General features: G+C 43.1%; 1 protein-coding gene across 1 annotated transcript in view; it reads left to right on the top strand.

Annotated features, from left to right (window-relative positions):
* The first annotated feature begins 12480 nt into the window (after positions 1–12480).
* The window catches only part of ppm1h (protein phosphatase, Mg2+/Mn2+ dependent, 1H), a 153221-nt gene continuing 150443 nt past the window's right edge, over positions 12481–15258 (top strand). Inside the window, exon 1 of the mRNA XM_048548922.2 lies at positions 12481–12870. Coding sequence (XP_048404879.1) covers positions 12638–12870 — 233 coding nt within the window. The 5' untranslated portion in view covers positions 12481–12637. The remainder of the gene's footprint in view (positions 12871–15258) is intronic.

The raw sequence follows: 15258 nt of genomic DNA on the forward strand, positions 1-15258 counted from the left end.
CATCGTCATGCAAGAATCACAATCGAGTATGGATTGCAGGCACAGCGAGTAACAAGGAAGGCAACCGGAAATTTGGCATTTATTGCTAAGGGAATAGAGTATAAAAGTAGAGAAGTGTTATTGCAACTGTGCATCACATTAGTGAGACCCTATTTGGCGTATTGTGTACAGTTTTGGTCCATTTACTTGGAGAAGGATATAGGAGTATTGGAGGCAGCTCAAAGGAAGTTCACGGATTGATTTCAGAGTTGAGGGCTTTGTCTTATGAACAGAGAACACTACCCCAGGATGTGGTACTTTCTGGGACATCATGTAAATTTACGAGGAGATACACAAATTGTAATTAGCAATGGGTTGAAAGGTTAGAGAGGGGGCAGAAAAGTGGTGTTGATGCCAAAATGAAGTTAGTCATGATTGTATTAAATGGCAGAGCAGTGTCAAGAGGCTGAATTACCTACTCCTGTTCCCTGTCCTTATGATCTGATGCATCACTGATTTCACGCCTAAACAACCTATCTCTACATTTTGAGTTTGTGGCCTCTTGTTCAGATTTCCATAATTTTAATGTACATTGCACAAATGTTATTATTTTATGCATTCACTCATCCATTCAATCATTTGAGCTGCACCAGTGCATGGATCTGGTCCAGGAAACCTTGGAATATGTTTTGTTGAATTTGCATTCAGCATTTCTGATCTACAGTGAGATCACACCAAAGTTTCCTAAAGGCCATCCTGATATCATTGATTTTAAGGTTAAGTGAGTAAAATAAACTTTTATATTTTGCTGAGGATTTCTCCCATGCACACAGAATACAGACAGTTATCAGTTTCTTCCTACTGTTAATTGGACCCAAGCCCAATGATAGAATAGGGAGATACTGAGCTAAATATTCAAAGTTGGTTCATTTACAGAATGTAATCTTACGTACCTTTACCTCCTGACTACTCATAAGCCCCAACTCTCCCACACACATAAACTGCAATCAGCCCTTCCTCTCTTGCTCATAACCCCCCACAACACCATTCACACACAGATCAGTCAACAGGGACATCTGGTAACTCTGACAGCACCAGTTCCAGCTCGAGCTTCAACCCAATCACATCTCAGTCCCAGATACCAGCCCTAGTCACAGTTCCAGATCCCAGCCCCACGCTCAGATTGAGTCCCAATCCCAGTCATAGGTATCAGTCCCAGACTGAGTCCCATCCCCACAACCATACTGAGACCCAGTTACAGTCCCATCCCCAGTCCCAGCCCCAGTTTCAATCCATTCCAGCCCCAATCACAGCCCCAATCCATTCCAGTCCAAGTCCCAGTCCCAGTCCCAGCTCCAACCCCAGTCCCATCACAGTCCAAATTCCAAGATCAAGACCCAGCTCCAGGTCCAGCTCCAGCCCCAGCCCCAGCTCCAGCCCCTCTCTCAAAATCAATCTCAGCCACAACCCCAAACTCAGTCTGAGCTGATCTGTGCCTGTGGCCCTGTAAGCAATGCTTTTAAATGATTTGACAAGCCTCACATTCAAACTTCAGCAATTCCTCATCAAGCAATCTCGCCATTTGAGAATTTAAATCAGCAGTTTACAAACAAGTTGTTGTTTGGCAGATGGTAGAAGGGCATAGTGAAAGAGTGAAAAAAAAAGGTCAGATGTTCTGTTTATCTCCACGACAGATTGGGAGGGAGATGAGGCAAAGTGACAATGAAGCCGGGAGGAACGAAATTTAAAAAGATGGCAAAGATTGAGAAAGCTAGCGGGTGGAGCATGCCAGGAAAGAAGAGGAGAAAAAGGGACAAGCTTCAGCAGCTGGAGGGAAAGAAAGCAAATGGTCCAAAACAATTTGCTGTTACTTGTTTGTATGTCGACCTCAAACCCAGAAGACACCTCCTTGTACAACAATTGAATGTTGTATGAAGCACTCACTTTGTCACGAATTCTGTAAATGGATCATAACAAGGGAATAAAGAACAGAGGAAGTCATATAGAAAAATTTAAAGGAATGCACATTTTAGCAAAGACTCTGCAGCAACATACGAATGTTAAGGATTGAATGTAGTGGATGTATATGTAATTTTCCATTACAAAAACAGTTCCAGGCCTCAAAGAAGAGGCACAGTCAAATTTCCCCTCATCAGCCATTCAATTTCCAAAATGTGCATTTTAAAACAATTGCTTAAAGTCACAGAAGCTGCCATGACAGCATATTATCTCTGTCAACCTGGTAGTGCCCAGATCTTGGGGTGACCTGATAGCTCAGTGGTTAGCACTGCCATCTTACAGCACCAGGGACCTGGGTTTTATTCCAGCCTTGGGTGACCGTCCGTGCGGAGTGTGCACATTCTCCCTGTGTCTGCTTGGCTTTCCTCCCTTGGTCCAAAGATGTGCACGCTGGGTGGATTAGCCATGGGAAATGCAAGGATACAGTAGGAATGGGATGCTCTTTGGAGGTGTGGTGCAGATTGGATGAGCTGAATGGCTTGCTTCCACACCATAGGGATTCAATGACCTTCTGCTACAGGGGTTGCCATTTTCCTGTGAATGAAGCTTTTTCAGAGAGGACTTATACAATCATTCTTTGCAGCAGCTTGCCTGAAAATGCATTTATTCAATGCTGCATGATGCTTTTCAACAACCGCATAGCAAATTGTGAAATGTCAGATGGTGTGCACAGACAGTGCTTTAAAGCATTATCACTGTTTGTTACAGCAACCAATCCTAGACCCTCAACAAAGTAAAGAGAAACCCCAATGACAGGTTGTCTTGATTCTTGTTCCTGTCTTTAGTTAGGAATCAACAAATGTAAAACGGATTGTTTTGAGTTAATGCAATCGACAGATAACATCTCATCGAAGTGCTCTGACAGTAAAACAGAGATGCACACCGGTTGAAGGACACTGGGGCTTGTTAACAAAAGCTGTTTTTTTTGTTTTGTTGCGTCCTAATGTAATTCCTACAATGCAATTGGTCTTGCTGACACTGTCAGGCTCAATACCTCTCAATGTGACCAGTGAACAGAAAATGATTGATTATTCAGCTTGATAGGAAACTTAGAAAGGCAAAAAGTCTTTTGCTTGAAGACAAAGTACAGAATAAGGAGGTCTGAGGCGTTCTCGTAAATGAAGTACAAAAGGATAGCAGTCAAGTCGGCAAAAGTAATGAGGAAATTAACTGAAGTTGAGTTTAAAAGTTGGGAAATCTCATTACAACTGTACAGACTGTTGGTAAAGCCACACCTGGGGTACTGCATCCAGTTATTAGTATGGGAGACTGTTCAGAGAAGGCTTACCAGGGTGATACCTGTGATAAGTCAGTCATACGAGGAAAGGTTGAGTAGGGTGCAGCAATTTTCATTGGCATTTTGAAGAATGTAAGATGACTTTATTGAAGCAGATAAAAATTCTGTGGATCTCATCCTAGTAATATTGTAAATGTATGTCAACGATGCCTGCATTTCATAAGTGTTGGCTTCAGCTGGAGCCATTTAGGGTATCTTTGGTAGGTCTATTGCTAACAAGCCTTCTTACTAGTATTGGTTAAGGCATTAATGTCATGTGGAGAAGGATGTTTACACAACATCAAGGGGAAGTGATAACCTAGTGGTATAATCACAGGATTGTTAATCTAGAGACCCAGTTAATGTTCCAGTGAGTTTGAATCCTACCAGGCTAAAAGATGAAATTTGAATTCAATAAAAATCTGGATTTAGGAGTTTAAAGATGACTGAGAATTGAATGTTGAGGGAAAATCCCATCTGGTTCACTAATGTCCTTTTGGGAAGGAAATTGCTGTCCTTACCTTGTCTTGACTATATGCAACTCCAGGCCAATAGCAATGTGGTTGACACTTAACTGCCCTCTGCAACGGACAATAAATGCTGGCCTAGCCAGTGATTCCTTCATCCCGTGAATGAATAAGAAAACCCTTAGGCAGTAGATTTCTGTCTTGATTGAGTAACAAGGTTTATTATATACTACATAGCAGCTAGTTACATTGCCTCCAACATATGTGATTGTCTTGTGTGAGATATCAGGCTCAAATTAACAATATATACTCATGGCTACTTCAGCTACATTCTCTTAAAACAAACACTCATGAAACTGTAAGGCCTCTCAGGACAAATATTGTAGAGTCCATTACATATGGCTGGGCTTATCACGCAATATCAGTTCACCTTTTCAAGTAATGATTATCTTATAGAATGGGCAGCTATTGACAGAAGGCGTCACCTTGTATTTCAAAGTTTCAGACAAGTGATTACCCATTTACAACAGCTCCTAGAAGAAAATATCACCAACAACCTATCCTCATCCATCCGCATCGATGCTAGAGTCAAGAAAGCACACCAACACCTCTAATTCCTGAGAAGGCAAAGGAAATGCAGCCTGTACACAAATATATAAAGAGCAGTCAGCCTGCAGAAGTCTAGAGCAGAAAATGCATTTAAATTGCTAACACTTTCCACTTGCAACATTCTACCCACACACTTCTTTATAAGACGAAGCAGATTCTAATGCTTGCTGAAAATAGACTACACACATTTGTTGAACAATTATGCCAGGCAAAGGCATAAAATGCACTTATATATTTTATGCTTTTGCAAAGATTTTGAATATCTGTTTAAAAATTCATGGTCCAGAGTATTGAAGCATGCTATTTTGCAGCGTGCACCATTTGTTGCTTCACCCTTCAGCTCAGGCACTTCCTGTGTCGCAAATTAGTAGAAACGCTAACAGGTAATGGCAGGACAAGGACAGCTGATCATCTATCGCCTCAAACTGTGAGATTTAAGGAGAGACAAACCATTTTGTTTAAATTTCTCTTCATTATCCTACTTGTCGTAACCTATATGTAAAATCATTGGGATTTTTGTCACTCCTTTCACAGGATGTCTCCGAGCACATCACTGTCAATGGATTACTTATAAACTGTAGTCACTGTTGTGGTACAAGCAAATGATCTAACCTGTTGCACACAGTAAGATCCCACAAACAATCGATCAATTAACACTGACTGAAAGAGGGAAGTTAGCACACAAGTCCCAGGTGTTGGAGTATAAGAATGATGAATTCTTGCTGCAACTACACCGCACTTGGGTGAGACCACGTCTGGACACTGTGTAAAGTTTGGGTCTCCTTACGTAAAGAAAGACATACTTGCTTTGAAGGGTGTACCACAAGATTCAATACTTTAAATTTTGGGATAGGAGGACTTCCCTGTGAGGAGGCATTTAATAGTTCTTGCCTTTATTCGCTGGAGCTAAAAAGAGATCATTGAAGTGTGTAAAATTCTTAGAGGGTTTGACAAGGTAGAGGCTGGGAACTTGCTTCCCCTGTAAAATAGTCTTAAAAAGGAAATATTTAGGCCTGAGCTAAGGAGATAGTTCTTCACTAAGAGGATTGTGAATCTATGAAATTTTCAGAGGGTTGTTAATGCTCAGTCAATTGAACACAAGTTGTAGCCCCCTAATCTGGTAATCTCAGGATCAGAGTTTTGCTGAATCCACCACAGGAATTGTCAGAACACAGGAGATCAAATACTTTCAATGATCAAACACATTTTCCATGACTGAGTAAAGACCCACCTTGACTTGCATCAATCAAGTGCCTAATGATTTTCCTGGATGATTGCTCTTCCTGGAGAGTCCGAGATTTTGAGTCCAGCTCCATGATTTACAGGAAATAGGATTTAGGAGCAGGAGTAGGCTATTTGACTCTTTAAGCCTGCTCCACCATTCAACATGATCAAGTCTGGGGTCTCATCATTTTTCATTTGCATCCCATAACCTTTGACTTGCTTGCCTATTAAATCTACACAATTCAGCCTTGAATACATTCAAAGACCCAACCCCCACTTCCCTCTGGGGAAGAGAATTCCACATTCTAGTGACCATGATTTTCCAATTGGTACCAAAAAACAGGATTTGAGGTAAGCAAACTGGACAAAATGTAACCAAAGGTAAAATGAATATAAAATCAATGTAGAGCTTTGGAAATTCATAAGTTCAAAGCCAGAGCAGAGGATGTCAGACTAGGAAGGCACCACCTGTGTATTTCAGTTTGTGATTGGTGGATGTTTGGGCACTGAGGAAATTGGGGAGTATGATGATAAAGGTGGACAAGTGGTGTTAATGCAGAAGTTTCTATTCTCAGTCAATGGCAGAGCTACATAATGTCTCCCATTTCTTAGTTGATTTTGAGGCAAATTCACAGCTCAGCTTCAAATAGTGCCTCAGCATCTTATCTGTCCACCTGAACAAGTATTTACCTAACATCAAAAATACAGTGTACCACTCAGTCCACTAGAGTTAGCTAATGTTATGTGCACAAGACAAAGACAAGATAGGGGAATTCATTTTCTTAATGGGTCACTAGAATGTGGAATTCTCTTCCCCAGAGGGAAGTGGGGGTTGGGTCTTTGAATGTATTCAAGGCTGAATTGTGTAGATTTAATAGGCAAGGAAGTCAAAGGTTATGGGATGCAAATGAAAAATGATGACACCCCAGCCTTGATCACGTTGAATGGTGGAGCAGGCTTAAAGAGTCAAATAGCCTACTCCTGCTCCTAAATCCTATTTCCTGTAAGTCATGGAGCTGGACTCAAAATCTCGGACTCTCCAGGAAGAGCAAGGTTGGCACAAATTGGATTAACAAATCATTTCTCAATGTTAAAAATCCCTTTAGCTGCTGATATACTTTGAAGGGACAAAGGGATGAGAATGTCATTTTCATTATTAATCATTGCTTGGAATTCATGGGTGTTAGATTTCAACAAATCAACTCTGCAAGTAATTGATGAAACAAATATCACTGAGTACACAGCCTTCTCAAAGAGTGCAAATACCACTCCAATGATTAAAACAAGCCAAAGAAAGAGATGCCTTCAGATTGGAAAGCAACAGTAAGCTAACATAATTTACCATTGACAGAAATTTAAGTCAAATTTATTGTTTCACCAAACCATAACCATTTTGTATATTCTGACATTTAGCTGCCATGTTCAATGATTATAAGAGCCCTTAATAATGAAACAAATGACAAAAGTGAAGAGAATTTGAAAACCTTTATAAACTCATCCATTCATCCCTTCAACAACAAAAACAAAATTGCTAAGATGCTGCTTGGCCTGCTGTGTTCATGCAGCTCCACACCTTGTTATCTCGGATTCTCCAGCATCTGCAGTTCCCATTATCTCTCATGCAAGAGAAGCCCAGCAGGTCTGGCAGCATTGTGAAGGGAAAAACAGAATTAACGTTTCAGGTTCGGTGACCCTTCCTCGGTTTTTGTTCCTGATTTACCATGTCCGCAGTTCTTTCGGTTTTTATTCATCCCCTCACCTGTTTCTCATGGGATTGAGTCTACTGATTGTGTGTTGGGCTTAGCAGCCTTTCAGAATCCATTGGAGTGCCAGAAAGCTGTATCAATCTGAAGGGACTGCCCCAAGGGATCATTGTCCTCTTTATTTCCAAACGCGAGCCATTGTCTTTTTCAGCACCTCCATAATCGAAGAACGAACAATGTTTGAAGAACCACGGATGGATAAGACTTCCTTACAGCCACTCAGCAATTTCCAAGTACAGAAGAATCCATAATGTGCCCCTGAGCGGTGGCACAATTTGTGACTGGGTCTCCGTGTGATTATTCACAAGATCCCTTGTGGTACAGGTGATGTTCTGCTCCAGCAGTTACACTGGTAGATCTGTGATGTAACTTTTATTCTTATGGCAACCCTTTCAACATCTTAGAGTGTTATAGAGGAGGCATGTGACAACACACTCAAGCCTGATTATCTGATCTGATAGCCCACAGGTCCTTGCTGGTAGGTGCCATTTCACTGCACTGAATGAGCAATCAGGGTAGGGTTGACAGAGCAGACAGGCTTTGGACAATAACTGTGTCGTGCAAATGTAAACTTGCTAAATAATATGTACCAACACAGGAAAAGGCATATCAGACAGAACAGGTGTTTGCAGCCTGAAAAGAAAGCAAATCATGTCTCCTGAAAGCATAGGAGATAAATTAATGACTGTGGAGGTGTGCTCGTTATATACTTTTTTAGTCAGAGGTGGACAGATTCTTGTTAAGGAAGGGAATCGAAAGTTATCAGGGAGTGTGAAATTCAAAAACAAACATATTATCTATTATGTTATTGAATGGCAAGTTCGAGGGGCTGAATGGTCTACTTCAACTCCTGTCTTATATGTTTGTACGCGATACTAGGCAGTAAAGCCATCCCTAAAGAATTAGCTGACTGGGTGGGCCATGTGGTAGGAGAGGGCATGGCACATGGGTTCACCAGAGAAACCGTGACTGAGTTTGTGGTTCAAGTTGGAAATGTTGATCAGCCATCTGTAAGGTTCCGATATGTTAACCATTGACCTCTAGCTCAGAGGAATTCTCTAAATACCTGCATGACAGGTCTTAGGAATCAGCCAAATATACAAGAGGTACTGAGCTTTCTGAACAAGAAACTCAGACAGAAAAGACAAAGTAAATATGAACTCATATCTTAGATAACAAGGTGTTGAGCTGGATGAACACAGCAGGCCAAGCAGCATCTTAGGAGAAGGAAAGCTGACGTTTCGGGCCTAGACCCTTCATCAGAAAACGTCAGCTTTCCTTCTCCTAAGATGCTGGTTGGCCTGCTGTGTTCATCCAGCTCCACATCTCGTTATCTCAGATTCTTCAGCATCTGGAGTTCCTATTATCTATGAATTCATATCTTTCCATTTTAAAGTGGAATAGTGATCTATTTGCTAAACTTGTTGCTTCATGTGTGCTGAGAATCTTGCTGTGCCATTTATGCACATTGAAATGCACAATGCACAAGCAATATCGTAAGGAAAATTTGTAATTTCTGTAAAATATAGTTAAAATTTGGAAATGTTTTTAAGAAAGTTTCAATAAAATTTTTTAAGACTTTGCATCAATTGTACAGGGATCAATTGTAATTTTCTTGGATAATAAGAAAAACTCATCCATGGGACCTGGTAACTATTGACCTGGAAGCTGTACCTCCAGGGGCTGCTAAAGAGAGAAGCACGGTGGCTGGCTGACACAAAGTAAAGTTGTAAACACATGAGAGCTGGAGGGTGATGACGGTCAGCACAGAGTCAAGAAAAAAGAGAAATCAAATAGAGACAGGAAAGGAAACTTACTGAATTCTTGAGGTGAAATAGCAAATCTGTCTAAGGATGATATCAGTGTTTCTGTTTGGCAGAAGGTAGGCCCAATGGCGACAATGTGTGAGCTGTCTAATAAGGTCAAGGACCTGAAAAGTCCTATTTCAGAGATGCTAAGGAGGTGTACATTTTCCTGAAGTGGCAAAACAATGAACCAGAGCATTCTTCATTAGTCAGCTGCAAAGGAACTCTGGAAAGGTACACCATCGGGACAGCTATGCACTGAAGAGAGAGAGAGACGGCTCGTAAAAGCATGCCTTGCTGACAATAATCATAGATGTGAAACTATAAAGTGAAAACTGTTGTGGGGTAGGAATCCCGAAGTATTCGACGTAAATAAGGAACTGCATGTTATGGAACTTTACAGCTCTGCAGTGTCACAATTGTGTAGGAGTGTTGCAAGTGTTTGTGGCCATGTAAAATGTATCTTTGTTGCACTGAAGTGAAATTCACCTTTCCAAATGAAGTAGAAATAGCAAGGTGTAGAGCTGGATGAGCACAGCAGCCCAAGCAGAGGGGCAGGAAAGCTGACGTTTCGGGCCTAGATCTTTTCTGAAGAAGAATCTAGGACCGAAACGTCAGCCTTCCTGCTCCTCTGATGCTGCTTGGCCTGCTGTGTTCATCCAGCTCCACACCTTGTTATCTCAGATTCTCCAGCACCTGCAGTTCCTGCTGTCTCTTTCCAAATGAAGTGTCAGTAATCTGTTAATTCATGTTTAATTTATGTTGGTTTGGGTTTGTGTTGAAGCAAAAGTTGCAAAATGATCAATTTTGTGGGTAGCCTGTTCCTAGAGGGGGGGATGGGGGGGTTTCATTTAGTTAACTTTGTTATTCAGGTTTACAGCAACCTCTTAAATGTAACTGTGAGTTTTACAAACAATAATTTCTAAATGTAGGACTGGTGACTTTCTGAAGTCAATCCAGGCCCAGAGAAGGGTCCCATGGTTAGGCCTCTGAGCCATGGCCAACAGACGAACCAACAAACTTTTGTAGGTGATTGCAGAAAAGCTGGATCCTCGAGGATTAATGGCTGCTTTCAGGTGGAGGAGATCTTGGGAGAGAGATGCATGCTTCCTATAGGCGAACATGAGGACGCTGATAGTAATTGTGTTGGAAGATGGGGCGGTGTTGCGACATCTCTTCATCTATTCTTTCCCTGAGTAACATTGATCAGTGAAATTCAGCATAGGAGGCTCCCACAAGCAAACAAAGTACAAAACGCAAGACTGGGAACTTATGAGCAGAGTTAATAAGCCTCAGGAAGATTCCCACAATACTTAGACCATCACTGTACCGCCAAGATGACTACCTGAATGGCTGTAAATTGGGAGGGGGAGAATGTGCAGCAGGACCTGGGTGTCCTTGTGCACCAGTTGCTGAAGATAAGCATGCAGGTGCAGCAGGCCGTGAAGAAGGTAACTGGTATGTTGGCCTTCATTGTGAGAGGTTTTGAGTACAGGAGCAGGGATGTGTTGCTGCAGTTATACAGGGCCTTGGTGAGGCCACACCTAGAATATTGTGTGCAATTTTGATCTCCTTTTCGGAGAAAGGATGCTCTTGCTCTTGAGGGAATGCAGTAAAAGCTTACCAGGCTGATTCTGGGGATGGCCGGTCTGATGCATGAGGAGAGATTGACTATTTATTGTTTTTACTAGACTTCAAACGAATGAGGGGGGAATCTTGTCGACACTTATAAGATTCTAACAATACTGGACAGGCTAAATGCACTGATAGTGGGCATGTCAGAGCCAGAGATCACAGCATGTGGATTCAGGGGTAGGCTTTTTATAACAGAGATGAGGAGACATTTCTTCGCCCAGAGAGCGGTGAGCCTGTGGAATTCATTACCACAGGATGTAATTGATGCCAAAACATTTGAATATATTCAAGAGGTGACTAGATATAGCACTTAGGGTGAATGGGATCAAAGGTTATGGGGAGAAAGCAGGATGAGGCTATTGAGTTGGATGATCAGCCATGATTGTGAAGAATGGCAGAGCAGGGCCGAATGGCCTCTATGTTTCTATGTAACTTACAATTCTGTTGCTTAGCAGTTGTAGTTATTTCATTCATTCACCAGTGGCAAGGTGAGAATTCATTGTCCATCACTAATATCCCTAGAGAAAACGAGGAGCGACTTGCTTTCTTGAATTGCTGCATTCCATGTTCCAGAGGTAGAAACACAGAAAATAGGAGCAGTAGGCTATTCAGCCCTTCAAGCCTGCTCCGCCATTCAATATGATCATGGCTTATCATCTAACTCAGAACCATGTTCCTACTATCTCCCCATATCCTTTCATCCCTAACAACTATATCTAACTCTTTCTTGCAGACATTCAATGTTTTGATTTGAATCATGTGGCAGAGAATTCCACAGGCACACCACTCTCTGAGCACAGATATTTCTCTTCATCTCAGCCCTAACTGCCCAGCCCCATATCCTTTATGTGTGACTGCTAGTTCTAGATTGCCCAACATTGGGAGCATGCTTCCTGTCTTTACCCAGTGTAGTTGTTCCAATTTTACAGGTTTCTTATGAGATCCCCTCATTCTTCTAAACTCCTACAGTCCTAACCATCCCAATTTCTCTTCAAATGTCAGTTCTGCCATCCTAGGAATCATTCTGGTAAGCTTTTACTGTACTTTCTCCGTAATCAGAACACTTTCCTCAGATAAGGAGACCCAAAGTACACACAATGCTCCAGTTGAGACCTCATTAAGATCGTGTACAATTGCAGGAGGCCATCCCTGGTCCTATGCTTGAATTCTCTTGTAATGAAGACCAACATACTATTTTCCTTCTTCACATTGCCCACTCCCTCCCCTCTACCACCCCCCGTTCACCTCACTCCCCTCCCCATCACTCCCTCAAACCCCTTGCCCTCTCTTCCTCCCTACCCACCTACTCCACTCCCAACCCCTACTCCCCTCTAGCCCTTTCCATTCTCTCTCTCCTCTCCCCTCCTTCCCACCCATTTTACCCCCTTTGCTCTATCTCCCTCTGCCCATCTACTCCCATTTCCCCTCCCCCATGCCACTTCCCCTACCCCTCTCTTCCCCCACCCCATTTCACCTTCCTCCCCTTCTCCAACCTCTCTCACCATCCCCATCAACCCCTCTCTCTCCCCCTTCCTCCAATCCATTCCCCCTTTCCTTCATCCATCTCTGCCCCTCCCCATTTCCCACCCATTTCTGCCCCTCTCCACCTCATCCCCCCCATCACCTCTTCCATTCCAGACTTGCCCCCCACCCATCCGTTCTTCACCCCCCCCCCCAAGTGAAGCAGGAGGCTCTATCACATGACGATTCGAGCACTATGGCTCTATTTCCGCGTTCACTCGCGCTGCCAGTCTGACCCAGTCTCCCCCTCTTCCCTCCCTGACTGTGTGCGCTCGCTTCTCCTGATTCCTCGCCGTTTGCAGAGAGAGAGAGAGAGAGAGAAGCGGAGGCAGGAGCAGTATGTTGACCAGGGTGAAATCTGCAGTCGCCAATTTCATGGGAGGCATCATGGCTGGGAACGCCAGCGCCGAGCATGTCAATGGGACTGAGCTGCCGCTGAAATTCCCCTATAGCAGGCCAGAATTCCTGGGACTGTCTCCGGATGAGATCGAGTGCTCTGCGGACCACATCGCCAGACCTATCCTCACCCTGAGAGAGAGCAAACGGTTACCCTGGAGAACGGGCTATGCGGAGTAAGTACATGGATGTGGCGGGACATCATCTGCAATTTTCCTAACACACTTAATTCTCACTCCTCCCGCTTCAGCAAGCGTCTCCTGCTTTAAAATAATCCATTTTAACAGCTTTATTTATCTCCGTCCCTGAACGCAGCTGGCAACATTTTTAATGCAGACTTTCTGAATGTAAACGTCTCCTGTTTGTCTCAAATGGGATAAATGAGCTCAATTTGCATCGGAACTGGACCGCCACCCTTTGTATTTACATAAAATTCCTTCATATTATTATTTCCGCGGGAGCATTATTGCCCAGCTTTAGAACTGGCAGTGAGCAGATGGGTCGAAATGAATGGTTGTGTACACCCCCCTATGATGTTAATGCAGTTATTTGGGGTGGGGGGGTTGGAAGCGTTGGGATGAATGACGTTCCGTGACCTGGTAGCTGGTCTGAGAACCACGGGGTGTCAGATTGCAAGCCTGCATCCTGCTGCAAAAGCTGCCAGTTTAAAGGTGGCGTTCAGAAGGGGGGAGGAGACCAACTCGTTTTGTCATTTAAAGATCCTTTGCGGCGCGGGCCGATGTCCCATTGCAAGCTGCTTCGCACTTTCCAACCCCGACGCTTTTAAGGGCTCCCTGTGGGTGGAATTTGTGTACGTTTGCTTGTTCAGGTTGGCGTACCATTGGAGACTTGAACGCCTTCAGGACAGAAGGCTATAATTTCGTCTTTTTTTGAAATATCACGCACAGCCGGTCTGAGTATTCTTAAATCACATTTTGAATGAATATCATGAACTGCATCGGCTATGCTCCCGCAGCCAATCCTTGCAATAGTGCTCCTTCATTCTTAATTCAAAGGGCTTGTAAACTGAGTTTAATTTGTGAGGGTTAGCTGGTGCAGTGCTGTATTTGTGCGATTTCATTGTGCTGCAGAGCATGGTCATAAACCTTTTTCTGAAAAAAAGTAGGACTTTAAAAAAAAGTTGTTCCTGTAACTCTGAGATGTGAGTGTTGCTGCTCAGGATAACATTTATTGTCGTTTACTAACTCTCTCAGAATGAGTGACTTTCAACTGCCTCTGAAATAGCACGCAGTTGCTGTGGGTCTGGAGTCACGTCTAGGCCAGACCAGGTAAGAGGGACTGAGTTTCTTCCCGAAAGGACATGGAGTTAGAGCCGGAAATTGGCATTGAGGGATTTGACTAGTCATGCTCTAGAATGGTTAGGTAGGTACCATGGGCTGAATGGCCCATTCCTGTCCCTAGTTGGGTTTTCCCCCAGTGATACTTATTACTGCGATTTAGATTTTAAATCCAGATTTACTTTTCATTAGATTTGAATTCCACAGACTGCTCTGGTAGAGCATTCAGGCCCAGCATTCTGCAACATGGCTGATCATTTTACTGAATTCCGTTTTGCTGTGGATCCTGCAGTATCGAGAAGTCTGTGCAAATTACTACAGATGCTGGAATCTATACTGAAAACAAAAAAAAATGCTGGGATCACAGTGGGTCAGGCAGCGTCCATGGAGAGAAAGCAAGCTAATGTTTAAGTCTAGCCAGCTTGAGATGTTAGCTTGTTTTCTCTCCATGGATGCTACCTGACCCACTGTGATTCTAGAAATCTATTAATCAGTCTCTTCAACCTCCTGAGCTTCCACAGTGCTTGGGGTAGAGAATTTGATCTAATTTTTTTTTCTTCTTTTGAGTCCATGTCTTGGAGGCATTAGCCTCACTCTCTGGATTACTATTCCAGCAACATGACTCTTTAGCCCATTAGCCCTTGCAGAAGCAGTTCAAGAAGATACAAAAACAAAGTTGCTGGAAAAGCTCAGCAGGTCTGGCAGCATCCGTGGAGGAGAAAACAGAATTAACATTTCTGGTCCGGTGACCCTTCCTCAGAACCAGCCCCCACCTCACGGGGTCACCGGACCCGAAACGTTAACTGTTTTCTCCTTTGCAGATGCTGCCAGACCTGCTGAGCTTTTCCAGCAACTTTGTTTTTGTTCCTGATTTACAGCATCCACAGTTCTTTTGGTTTTTCTTGCGTTCAAGAAAATGCTTTATCTGATTAAAGAATGATCGTGAATATGTTTACATTAATTGTTCAGGGCACATAACAGCTCTTGTGATGTGGTGGCAATGTCCATATCTCTGGGCTTGAAGACCTGGGATTAAGTCCCTCCTGTTCCAGGGGGCGGTGTGAGGTATATGAGTGTGGTTGTGTTGCTGGGCCAGAAATGCAGTAGCTCAGATGAACACGCAATACTACTGCCTGAAGCTTAAGGAAGAGTGCCAGGAATACCCAGCAGATTGGTCATCTGCAAAGAGAATATTTTGGTAAAAGTCAGTGAGCTTTCATCAGAATGTTTCATGATGTTGTTCAATAGGAATTTTCAAGATTTTGG

This window comes from Stegostoma tigrinum, chromosome 18 (genome assembly GCF_030684315.1).
Source record: "Stegostoma tigrinum isolate sSteTig4 chromosome 18, sSteTig4.hap1, whole genome shotgun sequence".
Taxonomy (NCBI): domain Eukaryota; kingdom Metazoa; phylum Chordata; class Chondrichthyes; order Orectolobiformes; family Stegostomatidae; genus Stegostoma; species Stegostoma tigrinum.